Genomic DNA, 15553 nt, shown 5'->3' on the forward strand with positions numbered 1-15553 from the left:
AAATAGGTGCAGGAGTAGGCCATTCGGCCCCTCGAGCCTGCACCGCCATTCTGTATGATCATGGCTGATCATCCAACTCAGAACCCTGTACCTGCTTTCTCTCCATACCCCCCGATCCCTTTAGCCACAAGGGCCATATCTAACTTCCTCTTAAATATAGCCAATGAACCGGACTCAACTGTTTTCTGTGGCAGAGAATTCCACAGATTCACCACTCTCTGTGTGAAGAAGTTTTTCCTCATCTCGGTCCTAAAAGGCTTCCCCTTTATCCTTAATCTGTGACCCCTCGTTCTGCACTTCCCCAACATTGGAAACAATCTTCCTGCATCTAGCCTGTCCAATCCCTTTAGAATTTTATACGTTTCAATAAGATCCCCCCTCAATCTTCTAAATTCCAGTGAGTATAAGCCTAGTTGATCCAGTCTTTCTTCATATGAAAGTCCTGCCATCCCAGGAATCAATCTGGTGAACCTTCTCTGTACTCCCTCTATGGCAAGAATGTCTTTCCTCACATTAGAGGACCAAAACTGCACACAATACTCTAGGTGCGGTCTCACCAAGGCCTTGTACAACTGCAGTAGAACCTCCCTGCTCCTGTACTCAAATCCTTTTGCTATGAATGCCAACATACCACTTGCCTTTTTCACCGCCTGCTGTACCTGCATGCCCACCCTCAATGACTGGTGTACAATGACACCCAGGTCTCATTGCATCTCCCCTTTTCCTAATCGGCCACCGTTCAGATAATAATCTGTTTTCCTGTTCTTGCAACCAAAGTGGATAACCTCACATTTATCCACATTAAATTGCATCTGCCATGAATTTGCCCACTCACCTAACCTATCCAAGTCACCCTGCATCCTCTTAGCATCCTCCTCACAGCTAACACCGCCGCCCAGCTTTGTGTCATCCACAAACTTGGAGATGCTGCATTTAATTCCCTCGTCTAAATCATTAATATATATTGTAAACAACTGGGGTCCCAGCACTGAGCCTTGCGGTACCCCACTAGTCACTGCCTGCCATTCTGAAAAGGTCCCGTTTACTCCCACTCTTTGCTTCCTGTCTGCCAACCAATTCTCTATCCACATCAATACCATACCCCCAATACCTTGTGCTTTAAGTTTGCACACTAATCTCCTGTGTGGGACCTTGTCAAAAGCCTTTTGAAAATCTAAATATACCACATCCACTGGCTCTCCCCTATCCACTCTACTAGTTACATCTTCAAAAAATTCTATAAGATTCGTCAGACATGATTTTCCTTTCACAAATCCATGCTGACTTTGTCCGATGATTTCACCTCTTTCCAAATGTGCTGTTATCACATCTTTGATAACCGACTCTAGTATTTTCCCCACCACCGATGTCAGACTAACCGGTCTATAATTCCCTGGTTTCTCTCTTCCTCCTTTTTTAAAAAGTGGGGTTATATTAGCCACACTCCAATCCTCAGGAACTAATCCAGGATCTAAGGAGTTTTGAAAAATTATCACTAATGCATTCACTATTTCTTGGGCTACTTCCTTAAGCACTCTGGGATGCAGACTATCTGGCCCTGGGAATTTATCTGCCTTTAATCCCTTCAATTTACCTAACACCACTTCCCTACTAACATGCATTTCCCTCAGTTCCTCCACCTCACTAGACCCTCGGTCCCTTACTATTTCCGGAAGATTATTTATGTCCTCCTTCGTGAAGACAGAACCAAAGTAGTTATTCAATTGGTCTGCCATGTCTTTGTTCCCTATGATCAATTCACCTGTTTCTGACTGTAAAGGACCAACATTTGTCTTTTTCTTTTCACATATCTATAAAAGCTTTTACAGTCAGTTTTTATGTTCCCTGCCAGCTTTCTCTCATAATCTTTTTTCCCTTTCCTAATTAAGCCCTTTGTCCTCCTCTGCTGGTCTCTGAATTTCTCCCAGTCCTCAGGTGTGCCGCTTTTATTTGCTAATTTATATGTTTCTTCTTTGGACTTGATACTATCCCTAATTTCCCTTGTCAGCCACGGGTGCTCTACCTTCCCTGGTTTATTCTTTTGCCAAACTGGGATGAACAATTGTTGTAGTTCATCCATGCGATCTTTAAATGCTTGCCATTGCATATCCACCGTCAACCCTTTAAGTATCATTTGCCAGTCTATCTTAGCTAATTCACATCTCGTACCTTCAAAGTTACCCTTCTTTAAGTTCAGAACCTTTGTTTCTGAATTAACTATGTCACTCTCCATCTTAATGAAGAATTCCACCATATTATGGTCACTCTTACCCAAGGGGCCTTGCACGACTAGATTGCTAACTAACCCTTCCTCATTGCTCAATACCCAATCTAGAATGGCCTGCTCTCTAGTTGGTTCCTCGATATGTTGGTTCAGAAAACCATCCCGCATACATTCCAAGAAATCATCTTCCTCAGCACCCTTACCAATTTGGTTCACCCAATCTATATGTAGATTGAAGTCACCCATTATAACTACTGTTCCTTTATTGCACGCATTTCTAATTTCCTGTTTAATGCCATCCCCAACCTCACTACTACTGTTAGGTGGCCTGTACACAACTCCCACCAGCGTTTTCTGCCCCTTAGTGTTATGCAGCTCTACCCATATCGATTCCACATCCTCCAGGCTAATGTCCTTCCTTTCTATCGCATTAATCTCCTCTCTAACCAGCAATGCTACCCCACCTCCTTTTCTTTCCTGTCTATCCCTCCTGAATATTGAATATCCCTGGATGTTGAGCTCCCATCCTTGGTCACCCTGGAGCCATGTCTCTGTGATCCTAACTATATCATATTCATTAATAACTATCTGCACATTCAATTCATCCACCTTGTTACGAGTGCTTCTCGCATTGACACACAAAGCCTTCAGGCTTGTTTTTACAACACTCTTAGCCCTTATACACTTATGTTGAAAAGTGGCCCTTTTTGCTTTTTGCCCTGGATTTGCCTGCCTGCCACTTTTACTTTTCACCTTACTACTTTTTGCTTCTACCCTCATTTTACACCCCTCTGTCTCTCTGCACTTGTTCCCATCCCCCTGCCACATTAGTTTAAATCCTCCTGAACAGCAGGAGCAAACGCTCCCCCTAGGACATTGGTTCCAGTCCAGCCCAGGTGCAGACCGTCCTGTTTATACCGGTCCCACCTCCCCCAGAACTGGTTCCAATGCCCCAGAAATTTGAATCCCTCCCCCAGAACTGGTTCCAATGCCCCAGAAATTTGAATCCCTCCCCCTTGCACCATTTTTCAAGCCATGTATTCATCTAAAATATCCTCCTTTTTCTACTCTGACTAGCATGTGGCACTGGTAGTAATCCAGAGATTATTACCTTTGTGGTCCTACTTTTTAGTTTATCTCCTAACTCCCTAAATTCACCTTGTAGGACCTCATCCCGTTTTTTACCTATATCGTTGGTACCTATGTGCACCACGACCACTGGCTGTTCACCCTCCCATTCCAGAATGTCCTGCAGCCGCTCAGAGACATCCTTGACCCTTGCACCGGGGAGGCAACATACCATCCTGGAGTCTCGTTTGCGGCCGCAGAAACGCCTATCTATTCCCCTTACAATCGAATCCCCTATCACTATAGCTCTCCCACTCCTTTTCCTTCCCTCCTGTGCCGCAGAGCCACCCATGGTGCAATGAACTCGGCTGCTGCTGCCTTCCCCTGATGAGACATCTCCCCCAACGGTACCCAAAACAGTATATCTGTTTAGGAGGGAGATGACCTCAGGGAACTCCTGCACTACCTGCCTACTGCTACGCTGTCTAGTGGCCACCCCTTCCCTTTCTGCCTGTGTAGCCTTTACCTGCGGTGTGGCCAACTCACTGAACGTGCTATTCACGACTTTCTCAGCATCGCGGACGCTCCAGTATGAATCCAATCGCAGCTCCAGACGCTCAATGCGGTCTGCCAGAAGCTGCAGTTGAACACACTTCCTGCACACATAGTCGTCAGGGACACTGGAAGTATCCCTGATTTCCCACATGCTGCAGGATGAACAAACCACGGGGCCGAATAAACACAAGAGATTCTGCAGATGCTGGAAATCTAGAGCAACGCACACAAGATGCTGGAGGAGCTCAGCAGAACAGGCAGTAGCTACGGAGAAGAATAAACAGTGGATGTTTCAGGCCGAGACCCTTCATCAGAACTGGAAAGGAAGGGGGAAAAGCCAGAATGAGAAGATGAAGGTATGGGAAGGAGTACAAGCTAGGGGGTGAGGGGTGCGGCCAACTGAGGGATGGGGGAGGGAGGGGTGGACGGAGTAAGAAGCTGGGAGGTGTTGGATGGAAAAGGTGACCGTTTGAAGAAGAAGAAATCTCATAGGAGAGGAGAGTGGACCTTGGGAGAAAGGGAAGGAGGAGGGAAACCAGATGGGCAGGTGAGAGTAGAAAAGGGATAAGGGAGCCAGAATGGGAATGGAAGAAGATTCATAGACCATTGCAGCACAGAAAGGGGCTCTTTGGCCCATCAAAACCTGATTGCATTTACCCTACCCATACCACTCATAATTTTATATACCTATATCAAATCTCTCCTCATTCTCCAAGCTCCAGGGGATAAAGCCCTAATTTATTCAACCCTTCCCTATAGCCCAGTTCTTCAAGTCTTGGCAACATCCTTGTAAACTCTTTCTGTACTCTTTTCAATCTTCTTGATATCTTTTCTGTAGGTCGATGTAAAAAAACCACACAGAATACTCTAAATTAGGCCTCACCAATGTCTTATACATCCTCACCATCCTAATTCAGATGCTTGTTGCATTGATCTATGAAGGATAATGTTCCAAAAGCTTTCTTTATGACCACATCTACCTGTCAAGGCACTCTGAAGGAATTATGGATCACTCTGTTCCATCACACACATCAGCGCACAACCAGTTACTGTGTATGTCCTGGGTTGGTTTGCCCTCCCGAAGTTCAACACCCCACACTTGTCTGCATTAAATTCCAACTGAGAGGGGAGAAATCACTGGAAGATATATAACTGTTTGAAAGATTGGGGAACTGAGGAACACAGAAAAGATGAGATGCCTAGGTGATGCATTTTGGGAGATCAAATGGAAGAGGAAAGTGCAGGAAATGGAGCAATGAGGGATCTTGGAATGCAAATCCATAGCTCTCCGAAAATGGTAAGGAAGGTGGATAGGTTGTTAAAGAAGGACATGGTGGGGCATTGATTATAAAATTAGGGAAGTTATGTTGCAGCTGTATAAAACTTTGATTAGGTTGTATAAAATTCTGTAGTTTTGAGTGAAGGTCTGGTCTCCATACTATAGGAGGTTGGTGAGGTTTTGGAGAGAATGCAGCAGGGGTACATCAAAATGTCACCTGGATTGGAGTTTATTAGCCTTAAGAAGAAGTTGGAGGAAGTTGGATTGTTTTCACTGAAGTGCCAGAGTCTGAGGGATAGCCTAAAGTTTAGTTTTATTTGTCATTTGCGCATCGAAGGGTTGAAACATATAGTGAAGTGTGTAGTTTGCATTAACAATAATCACAGTCCGAGGACGTGTTGGGAGCAGCATGCCAGCGTTGCCATGCTTCCAGCGCCAACATAGTATTATAGCATGCCCACAACCAATCCTACCCCACTCTTTGTAACATGGGAGAAAGTAGTGTCACAGTTTGTCTTCTTCTGCAGATTGATTTTTTTGTCAGTCTTTGTGTGTAGTTTTTCATTGATTTGTTCTACAGTGAATGTCTGCAAGAAAATGAATCACAGGAAAGTATATGGTGACATTTACATACTTTGATAATAAATTTACTTTGAACTTTGAACTATGTAAACATATCTCCTTTTTATGTGAAGCAATGTGATATTGATGCTCCCTATCTCATATTCACATCTGTATTACTATATACAGTATATATATTTATGAAAGTTGCATCTGGATGCATTTCTAGTCCACAAAACCTTTATTCATGCTTTTTCATTTTAACATTTTTCCATCACCTTTTCCCCTTGCAATTATATGTCCATGCTAAAAATGCAAAGTCCAGTGGTGCCAATTTTGAGCAAGTCAGTTTTCAGTTCTCAGTCTATGGATAAACGTTTAGGCTCCAACCAATTCCATCCAGCTTCCCAAATGGATTAAAATTCTAGCAAATTTTTAAAAAATCGGACAAGGTCTAGGAATTTTAAACGAGCATGGATTTATGCCTGCATACTCTGGTCTAAGTGTCTCTGACCTTTATTATATAACACAAACTTTATGTATAAAATTTAGAAGGATTCCAGAAGAAGGATATAAATATTAGGCACTGGGTCACTGAATCAGACAGCCTGGAAAGGCAGAATCTATTTATATACTGCAGGGATTAAATTTCATCATTTTGGCATCTTTTGGCCCATTTTTTTCCAGCTTGTTTTAACCAGTAGGTCCTTGCTCTTGACATAAGTAACAATCATCTTCCCAACGTTGCAGCCACACATCTGACCAATGCCATCGTTCCGGCCCATTGTCACCATCATGTAAGGAGCACCTAAGATCAGAGAAGTGTACACCATCAATCACCAAGGTCAGGAAAATAAATGACTTCTATTATTCAGTTTCCTTTTGACGTTCTATATGCAGAAGCATCTATGATAGATCCAGGATGGTTCGAACAAAAGCAAGAGGGGGGATGACGGGAAGAATTGGATCAGCCCATGATTGAATGGTGGAGCAGACTCGATGGGCTGAATGGCCTACTTCTGCTCTTGTATCTTATGGTCTTAAGAAAGGATGGAAGGTGAAATGGAGTGTTTATAATCAGATCTTAAAATGAGAATTAATGTTGGTGTATTATCTCATATTCTCATGGGACATAAAAATAGACCATTCTGCCCATTATCTGTGCTGGCTCTCGGAGTTTCCCCACCAATCTTATATTCCTGCACATCAACTCTCTCCAGAACTTCCTACTGCCCACTTACACCAGGGTCAATTTCCATTTGGCAATTAATCTGCCAGCATCTGACTGAGGCTTAGGAAGAAATCAGTTCATGTGATCAGAGAGAGCTTAAAGACTCCACGTAGATTGCACCCGAGGTCAGGTTCAAACTGCTGCACCTTCATATCTTCCAGATCATAAGCTGGTGATAGTGAACATCTTCCTAAACACAGTCAGTGTTGTCTGTTGTCGAGATGGTTCTGCAGGGAAAACTGGGTGGCACTGTAGCGTAGCTCTTAGCATAATGCTATTACAGTGCCAGTGACCTGGTTTCGATTCCCACTGACCTCTGTAAGGAGTTTCCCCCATGACTGTGTGGGTTTTATCCGGGTGTCCCAGTTTCCTCCCTTTCCCGCAGCTGTTAGAAACCCAAAGCCACACGCACAAAATGCTGGAGGAACTCAGCAGGTCAGGCAGCATCTGCGGAAATGAATAACAGTCAAAGATTTGGGCCGAGACCCTTCACCAGGGCTCCCTATTTTGATTGTTTCGCATATCATCTTCAAGCAGCAAAGAAAATTCTCTCCAGTAATTTCTTCACTGCTAAGTTCACAAGCTTCCTGTCATTGCAAAGTGCAGTTTATTCACTTACCCTTTATGGCAAAACCACAAAGAGTTAAATTTTTTATATGCTTGAAATCTATTACAGTATTTTGGTGTACTGCCATGTACAGTGTATAGGAACTGCACACTAACAGGCTATAGTAGGCCAAATCTTCTGGGTAGCTCCTCAATGTAGGTTCATCTTGCTCTAGCACTTTCATTAAAATTTCCTCAGTTTGGATGGCCTGTCTTGCTGCCTTGATATTTGAAGTATCACCATGGCCTAACAAGAGTAGTTATTATTATCAAGACTGAAAAGGAAGGGGAAAGAAGCCAGAACATGAGATTTGTGATCGTATTCCTTCTCATTTATTATAATGGGCAGCATGGTAGCCTAGTGGTTGGCACAACGCTTTACAGTAGCAACGACCCAGGTTCAATTCCCGCCACTGTCCGTAAGGAGTTTGTACGTTCTCCCCCATGACTGTGTGGGTTTCCTCCGGGTGCTCCAGTTTCCTTCTACTGTCCAAAGATGTACCAGTTGGTAGGTTGGTTGTCTTGGGATTAGGCTAGGTTTAAATCCTTTTTTGCTGGGCAGCATGGCTCGAAGGGCTGGAATATCTTATTCAGCATTGTATCTGAATAACTGAATAAATAAAGTTCCAGTGCAAATAATCAATGTCTGTTCATATTTAACATAGGGAAATTGCTACCCAATTAGCAGCTGTTGAAATGGCGGCTGGTTTTATTAATCCTGAGGCAAAGTTATTACTGAATTAAACCAACTTTCTAAGCACATAAGGGCAATTCAGCCTGAAAGCATCCAGTCTAACTGTCTTAAACCCATATGAGGTAACGTATTTTCTCCTCTTCCTTTCCTACTGTGTCTAACTATGTTCCTGCCTTAGATCCAGCTGGATTCCTCACTGGAGCCTTTATTCCCTCTTGTTCCATGGATATTCTTTCTTTTTCTATCTCTAAACAAGCATCCTAAACTTTGCCAAAACCACGTGCTCTTCACCCATCATCTCCAGTACATTCTGACTTAGGATGGCTTGTTAGAGTCACTTCTAATATTCTTATTCTTATCTATAATTTCCCTCCGTGGCCATACCCCTCCCTACCTCTACGCTCCTATCAGCCAAAGTACCCTCATAGAAAACATAGAAAATAGGTGCAGGAGTAGGCCATTCGGTCCTTCAAGCCTGCACCGCCATTCAGTATGATCATGGCTGATCATCCAACTCAGAACCCTGTACCTGCTTTCTCTCCATACCCCCGATTCCTTTAGCCACAAGGGCCATATCTAACTTCCTCTTAAATATAGCCAATGAACCGGCCTCAGCCGTTTCCTATGGCAGAGAATTCCACTGATTCACCACTCTCTGTGTGAAGAAGTTTTTCCTCATCTCGGTCCTAAAAGGCTTCCCCTTTATCCTTAAACTGTGACCCCTCGTTCTGCACTTCCCCAACATTGGAAACAATCTTCCTGCATCTAGCCTGTCCAATCCCTTTAGAATTTTATATGTTTCAATAAGATCCCCCCTCAATCTTCTAAATTCCAGTGAGTATAAGCCTAGTCGATCCAGTCTTTCTTCATATGGAAGTCCTGCCATCACAGGAATCAATCTGGTGAACCTTCTCTGTACTCCCTCTATGGCAAGAATGTCTTTCCTCAGATTAGGGGACCAAAACTGCACACAATACTCTAGGTGCGGTCTCACCAAGGCCTTGTACAACTGCAGTAGAACCTCCCTGCTCCTGTACTCAAATCCTTTTGCTATGAATGCCAACATACCATTTGCCTTTTTCACCGCCTGCTGTACCTGCATGCCCACCTTCAATGACTGGTGTACAATGACACCCAGGTCTCGTTGCATCTCCCCTTTTCCTAATCGGCCACTGTTTAGATAATAATCTGTTTTCCTGTTCTTGCAACCAAAGTGGATAACCTCACATTTATCCACATTAAATTGCATCTGCCATGAATTTGCCCACTCACCTAACCTATCCAAGTCACCCTGCATCCTCTTAGCATCCTCCTCACAGCTAACACCACCGCCCAGCTTCGTGTCATCTGCAAACTTGGAGATGCTGCATTTAATTCCCTCGTCTAAATCATTAATATATATTGTAAACAACTGGAGTCCCAGCACTGAGCCTTGCGGTACCCCACTAGTCACTGCCTGCCATTCTGAAAAGGTCCCATTTACTCCCACTCTTTGCTTCCTGTCTGCCAACCAATTCTCTATCCACATCAATACCATACCCCCAATACCGTGTGCTTTAAGTTTGCACACTAATCTCCTGTGTGGGACCTTGTCAAAAGCCTTTTGAAAATCTAAATATACCACATCCACTGACTCTCCCCATCCACTCTACTAGTTACATCTTCAAAAAATTCTATAAGATTAGTCAGACATGATTTTCCTTTCACAAATCCATGCTGACTTTGTCCGATGATTTCACCTCTTTCGAAATGTGCTGTTATCACATATTTGATAACCGACTCTAGCATTTTCCCCACCACCGATGTCAGACTAACCGGACTATAACCGGTTCCACCAGCATTTTGTGTGTGTTGTTGTTTGAATTTCCAGCATCTGCAGATTTCCTCGTGTTCGGTCTATAATTCCCCGGTTTCTCTCTGCCTCCTTTTTTAAAAAGTGGGGTTACATTAGCCACCCTCCAATCCTCAGGAACTAATCCAGAATCTAAGCAGTTTTGAAAAATTATCACTAATGCATCCACTATTTCTTGGGCTACTTCCTTAAGCACTCTGGGATGCAGACCATCTGGCCCTGGGGATTTATCTGCCTTTAATCCCTTCAATTTACCTAACACCACTTCCCTACTAACATGTATTTCCCTCAGTTCCTCCACCTCACTAGACCCTCGGTCCCTTACTATTTTCGGAAGATTATTTATGTCCTCCTTAGTGAAGACAAAACCAAAGTAGTTATTCAATTGGTCTGCCATGTCTTTGTTCCCTATGATCAATTCACCTGTTTCTGACTGTAAAGGACCTACATTTGTCTTGACCAATCTTTTTCTTTTCACATATCTATAAAAGCTTTTACAGTCAGTTTTTATGTTCCCTGCCAGCTTTCTCTCATAATCTTTTTTCCTTTCCTAATTAAGCCCTTTGTCCTCCTCTGCTGGTCTCTGAATTTCTCCCAGTTTTCAGGTGTGCCGCTTTTTTTTGCTAATTTATATGTTTCTTCTTTGGACTTGATACTATCCCTAATTTCCCTTGTCAGCCACGGGTGCACTACCTTCCCTGGTTTATTCTTTTGCCAAACTGGGATGAACAATTGTTGTAGTTCATCCATGCGATCTTTAAATGCTTGCCATTGCATATCCACCATCAACCCTTGAAGTATCATTTGCCAGTCTGTCTTAGCTAATTCACCTCTCATACCTTCAAAGTTACCCTTCTTTAAGTTCAGAACCTTTGTTTCTGAATTAACTATGTCACTCTCCATCTTAATGAAGAATTCCACCATATTATGGTCACTCTTATCCAAGGGGCCTCGCACGACAAGATTGCTAACTACCCTTCCTCGTTGCTCAATACCCAATCTAGAATGGCCTGCTCTCTAGTTGGTTCCTCGACATGTTGGTTCAGAAAACCATCCCGCATATGTTCCAAGAAATCCTCTTCCTCAGCACCCTTACCAATTTGGTTCACCCAATCTATATGTAGATTGAAATCACCCATTATAACTACTTTTCCTTTATTCCTCAGTGGCCACTTTATTAAGTGCACCTGTACACCTCCTTGTTAATGCAAATATCTAGTCAGCCAATCATGTGCCAGCAACTCAATGCGTAAAAACATGCAGACATGGTCGAGTTGTTGTTTAGGACAAATAACAGAATGGGGATGAAATGTGACCTAAGTGAGTTTGACTGTGGAATAATTGTTGGTGCTTGACAGATAGGGTTGTTTGAGTATCTATCTCCTGGGATTTTCACGCATATTAGTCTCTACAGTTTACAGACAATGGTGCGATAAACAAAAAGCCATCCAGTGAGTGGGAGTTCTGTGGGTGAAAACGCCTTGTTAATGAGAGAGGTCAGAGGAGAATGGCCTGATTGGTTCAAGCTGACAAATAACTCAAAAAACCATGCAATGCAACAGTGGTGTGTAGAAGAGCATCTCTGAACCCTGAAGTGGATGGGCCACAGTAGCAGAAGACCATGAACATACATTGAGGGGCCATTTGGTTCCACCAGTTTATGCTCCCCTTCCATCTTCCTTCATCTAAAGCATGACATCCTAACCTTATTTATGCCATGAACCCATATCATTAACATGGACCCCAGGTTGGGAACCCCTGAACGTCTCTCAGCAAGACCCTTCTCTTGCGTATGCTACTTTGAACTCCCCGTTAATGCATCCATAATTTTGCCCGTCGACTCTGTGCCAGCATGCACCACCTATTGACACTAATCCCATTTTTTATTCTCCCCACATTCCCATCAACTCTCCCCAGATTTTACCATGCACCTATAAACCAGGGACAATATACTGTGGGCAATTAACCTCACAATCTGCATATGTTTGGGATATGAGAGGAAACTGGAGCAGCTGGTGATTGAGAACGTAGAATGAGTTTTCAAACTCCATGGAGGCAGCATCTGAAGTCAGGGAAGAAACCAGGTCTCTGGCACTGTGAGCCACTTGCCCACTGTGCACACTATTCTGAAATGATTCCAAGTTGAATTTCTTGGTGACTATTACCCTGATGGCCTCTGGTTAAGCTCTTCCCCACAAATCAAAGCATTACGTCTATATCTATCAAAACTTTGTAACATTTCAAAGATGCTTGGCTTCCTTTTATCATACCAGCCCAGTCTGTTCATCTATTCCTGATGCATATTCCTTTGTAAATCTTCTTAGCTTTTCTACAACCCCTACATCCTGTGTACAATGTGACAACCAGAATTGTACATGGTCTTCCAAATGTTGTCTAAGGTTTGAATAAACTTTAAGTAAATAATCTCCCCGTACACTGTCATGAGCAATTTTGCCATATAAATGATGCTATATATATGAAAGTTGTTTTAACCTTTTGGAGTTTGTTTCTGACATATCTACCTGGTTTGTACAGTTCCATAGGTTCGTGTTTAAGGCTGTGGATGATATTTTTCACACATGTATTTGCTTGGAACTCAGCAGTGTAAGCCGATTTATGTTCATTGACATGTGCACAGTCTCCTATTGCAAAAACGACCTTCATTCCCCTCACATTCAAATGTTCATCGACTATTATTGCATCATGTTCAGTGAGGTTATCTCCTGTTGACAGAAAAACAGAGTCATTCAAATCACACCTCTCATAATCCCCATTCTATTGTAAATCTTAATGGTTACTAATCAAGGGTGGGGAGTGGGGAAATTTGCCGAGACAGGCACTGTGATTATTCCAAAAAAAATTTGCCAGGCTCCTTTACACATGCATGATCCAAGCTAATAGTAGCCACTTAGGTCTGTATGCAGTGTAGACTGGACTAGGAAAATCTCCCTCTACATTTCAGTAAGAAACTATCAGAATCAGAATCTGGTTCAATAGCACTGGCACAGGTCGTGAAATTTGTTGTTTTGTGGCAGCAGTACAGTGTAATACATTAAAAATCTATAAATTACAGTAAGAAATATAAATGTGTGTATACTGTATACATATTTCTTATTGTATTGTCTGAATTAAACTGCTGCTGCCATTTCTCTGCCCAGATTTCCAAACTGTCTATATCCTGCAATTATCCTTTGACTACTGTCCTCACTATTCATAACTTTTTTCCTGTCATTTCAGACTTACTAAACAGACCACATACATTTTCTTACAAATAATTTCTGTGCGTTACAAACCACTGAGATCCCAGCACTGATCCTTGTGGGACACCACTAGTCACAGACCTCCAGTAGGAATAACACCCCTGCACCATTCCCCTCTGTCTTCTATAGCCAAGTTAATTTTGAATCCAAGATATCAAGTTTCTATGGATCCCCTTTGCTTTAATCTTCTATATCAGCCTAACATTAGAGGTGTATAAGATGATAAGAATCATTAATAGATTGGACAGCTAAATACTTTTCCCTAGGGTGTAAATGACCAATATGAGGGGCATAACTTTAAGGTAATTGGAGGGAAGTATAAGGGGATGTCAGAGGATAGGTTTTTTTTACAGAGAGAGTGGTGTGTACATAGGGGTGGTTGTAGAGGCAGATACATTAGAGACATTTAAGTGACTGTTAGATAGCACACGGATGATAGAAAAATAGAGTGCTATGTAGGAGGGAAGTCTTAGATTGATCTTGCAGAAGGTTAATCTGTTAGCATAACATTGTGGGCTGAAGGGCCTGTACTGTGCTGTAACATTCTATGTTTTATTAGGGGCCTTGTCAAAAGCTTTATGAAAGCTCATGTACGCAATATCCACTGCCCTGCCCTCATGAATTATCTTTGTCGCCTCCTCAGAAAAACTCAATCAAGTTAGTAAGACGTGACCTCCCCTGCACAAAGCCATGGGAGTGTAGTATTATGATTGCTAAAAATCAGAAACAGGCTCTTTATCCCATCAATTATGGTATATATTGGCTGCTTTATTGACATAGACAACCTGTTTCAGAGCCACTTCTCACATTCCCATGTGTTTCTGATATAATGTGAATGTTAATGTTATCAGTAGCTTCAGACTGAAATAAAAGACCAGTGGAACTGTAGCCCCATATACCCTAAATAATCAGGCTTAACAAAGGACACTGTTAGTCTCAATTCCAAGAACACTAATTGTGTAGGGTTATTGGATTGTTTTAATTGATTGGAGAAGGAATAACTTTTGTATCTTTAGATAGAAAATAGTGTCACAAGGCAGACCATCCATTCTCTGTGTCCTCCCTCCATCTTCTCTTGCAAAACTTCCAACCATCTGGGACATTTTGTTTAAATTGAGAATGATCAGACTTGGCCCTTTTGATGAACAATCAGTACCCCTGAGCTTAACTAAGCATCTGAATCTCTTGCAAAGACACAAAATGCTGGTGGAATGCAGCAGGCCAGGCAGCATCTATAGGGAGAAGCACTGTCGACGTTTCGGGCCGAGACCCTTCGTCAGGACTAACTGAAAGGAAAGATAGTAAGAGATTTGAAAGTAGGAGGGGGAGGGGAAAATGCGAAATGACAGGAGAAGACAGGAGTGGGTGGGGTGAAGCTGAGAGCCGGAAAGGTGATTGGCAAAAGGGATACAGAGGTGGAGAAGGGAAAGGATCATGGGACAGGAGGCCTAGGGAGAAAGAAAGAGGGAGGGAAGCACCAGAGGGAGATGGAGAACAGGCAGAGTGACGGGCAGAGAGAGAAAAAAAAGGAGGGGGAGAAAAACTAAATATATCAGGGATGGGGGTAAGAAGGGGAGGAGGGGCATTAATGGAAGTTAGAGAAGTCAATGTTCATGCCATCAGGTTGGAGGCTACCCAGCTGGTATATAAGGTGTTGTTCTTCCAACCTGAGTTTGGCTTTATCTTGACAGTAGAGGAGGCCATGGATAGACATATCAGAATGGGAATGGGACATGGAGTTAAAATGTGTGGCCACTGGGAGATCCTCCTTTCTCTGGCGGACCGAGCGTAGGTGTGCAGCGAAACGGTCTCCCAGTCTGCGTTGGGTCTCACCAATATATAAAGGGCCACACTGGGAGCACCAGACGCAGTATTCCACACCAGCCGATTTTCCAGCATCTGCAGATTTCCTCGTGTTTGCTCTTGCAAAGATCTGTTCTTTAGCTAGACTGATTTGAAAGGAGCTGTAATGACCTGAGCCACCATGACCATATTCTTGAATAACAATGATCATACGCCTGTGGGAATTCTCAGAAAGTATTGACACACAATTAGAAGCAAACTCACACCAGTACTTCAGTATGTGGAGAAATTCAAAGAGGGGAGTCAGATCTATTTCACCGTCTTTTTGCATTCTCTCCATTACTCTATATGCATACTGACCATTAGTACTCTGCACAATCTTTTACAAACTTCTGCAGAGAGTTGTAAACAATCAGCTCC

At 42.9% G+C, this 15553-nt stretch overlaps 1 protein-coding gene across 1 annotated transcript in view; it reads right to left on the reverse strand.

The window, feature by feature from the left end:
- Positions 1 to 5924: 5924 nt before the first annotated feature.
- Positions 5925 to 15553, reverse strand: part of LOC140714377 (ferroptosis suppressor protein 1-like) — a 38321-nt gene continuing 28692 nt past the window's right edge. Inside the window, exons 8-9 of the mRNA XM_073025590.1 lie at positions 12593 to 12793; positions 5925 to 6495 (exon numbers count right to left, since the gene is read on the reverse strand). Of these exons, the coding sequence (XP_072881691.1) occupies positions 6341 to 6495; positions 12593 to 12793 (356 nt within the window). The 3' untranslated portion in view covers positions 5925 to 6340. The remainder of the gene's footprint in view (positions 6496 to 12592; positions 12794 to 15553) is intronic.

The sequence above is a fragment of the Hemitrygon akajei genome, chromosome 21, assembly GCF_048418815.1.
Source record: "Hemitrygon akajei chromosome 21, sHemAka1.3, whole genome shotgun sequence".
NCBI classification, from domain to species: Eukaryota; Metazoa; Chordata; class Chondrichthyes; order Myliobatiformes; family Dasyatidae; genus Hemitrygon; species Hemitrygon akajei.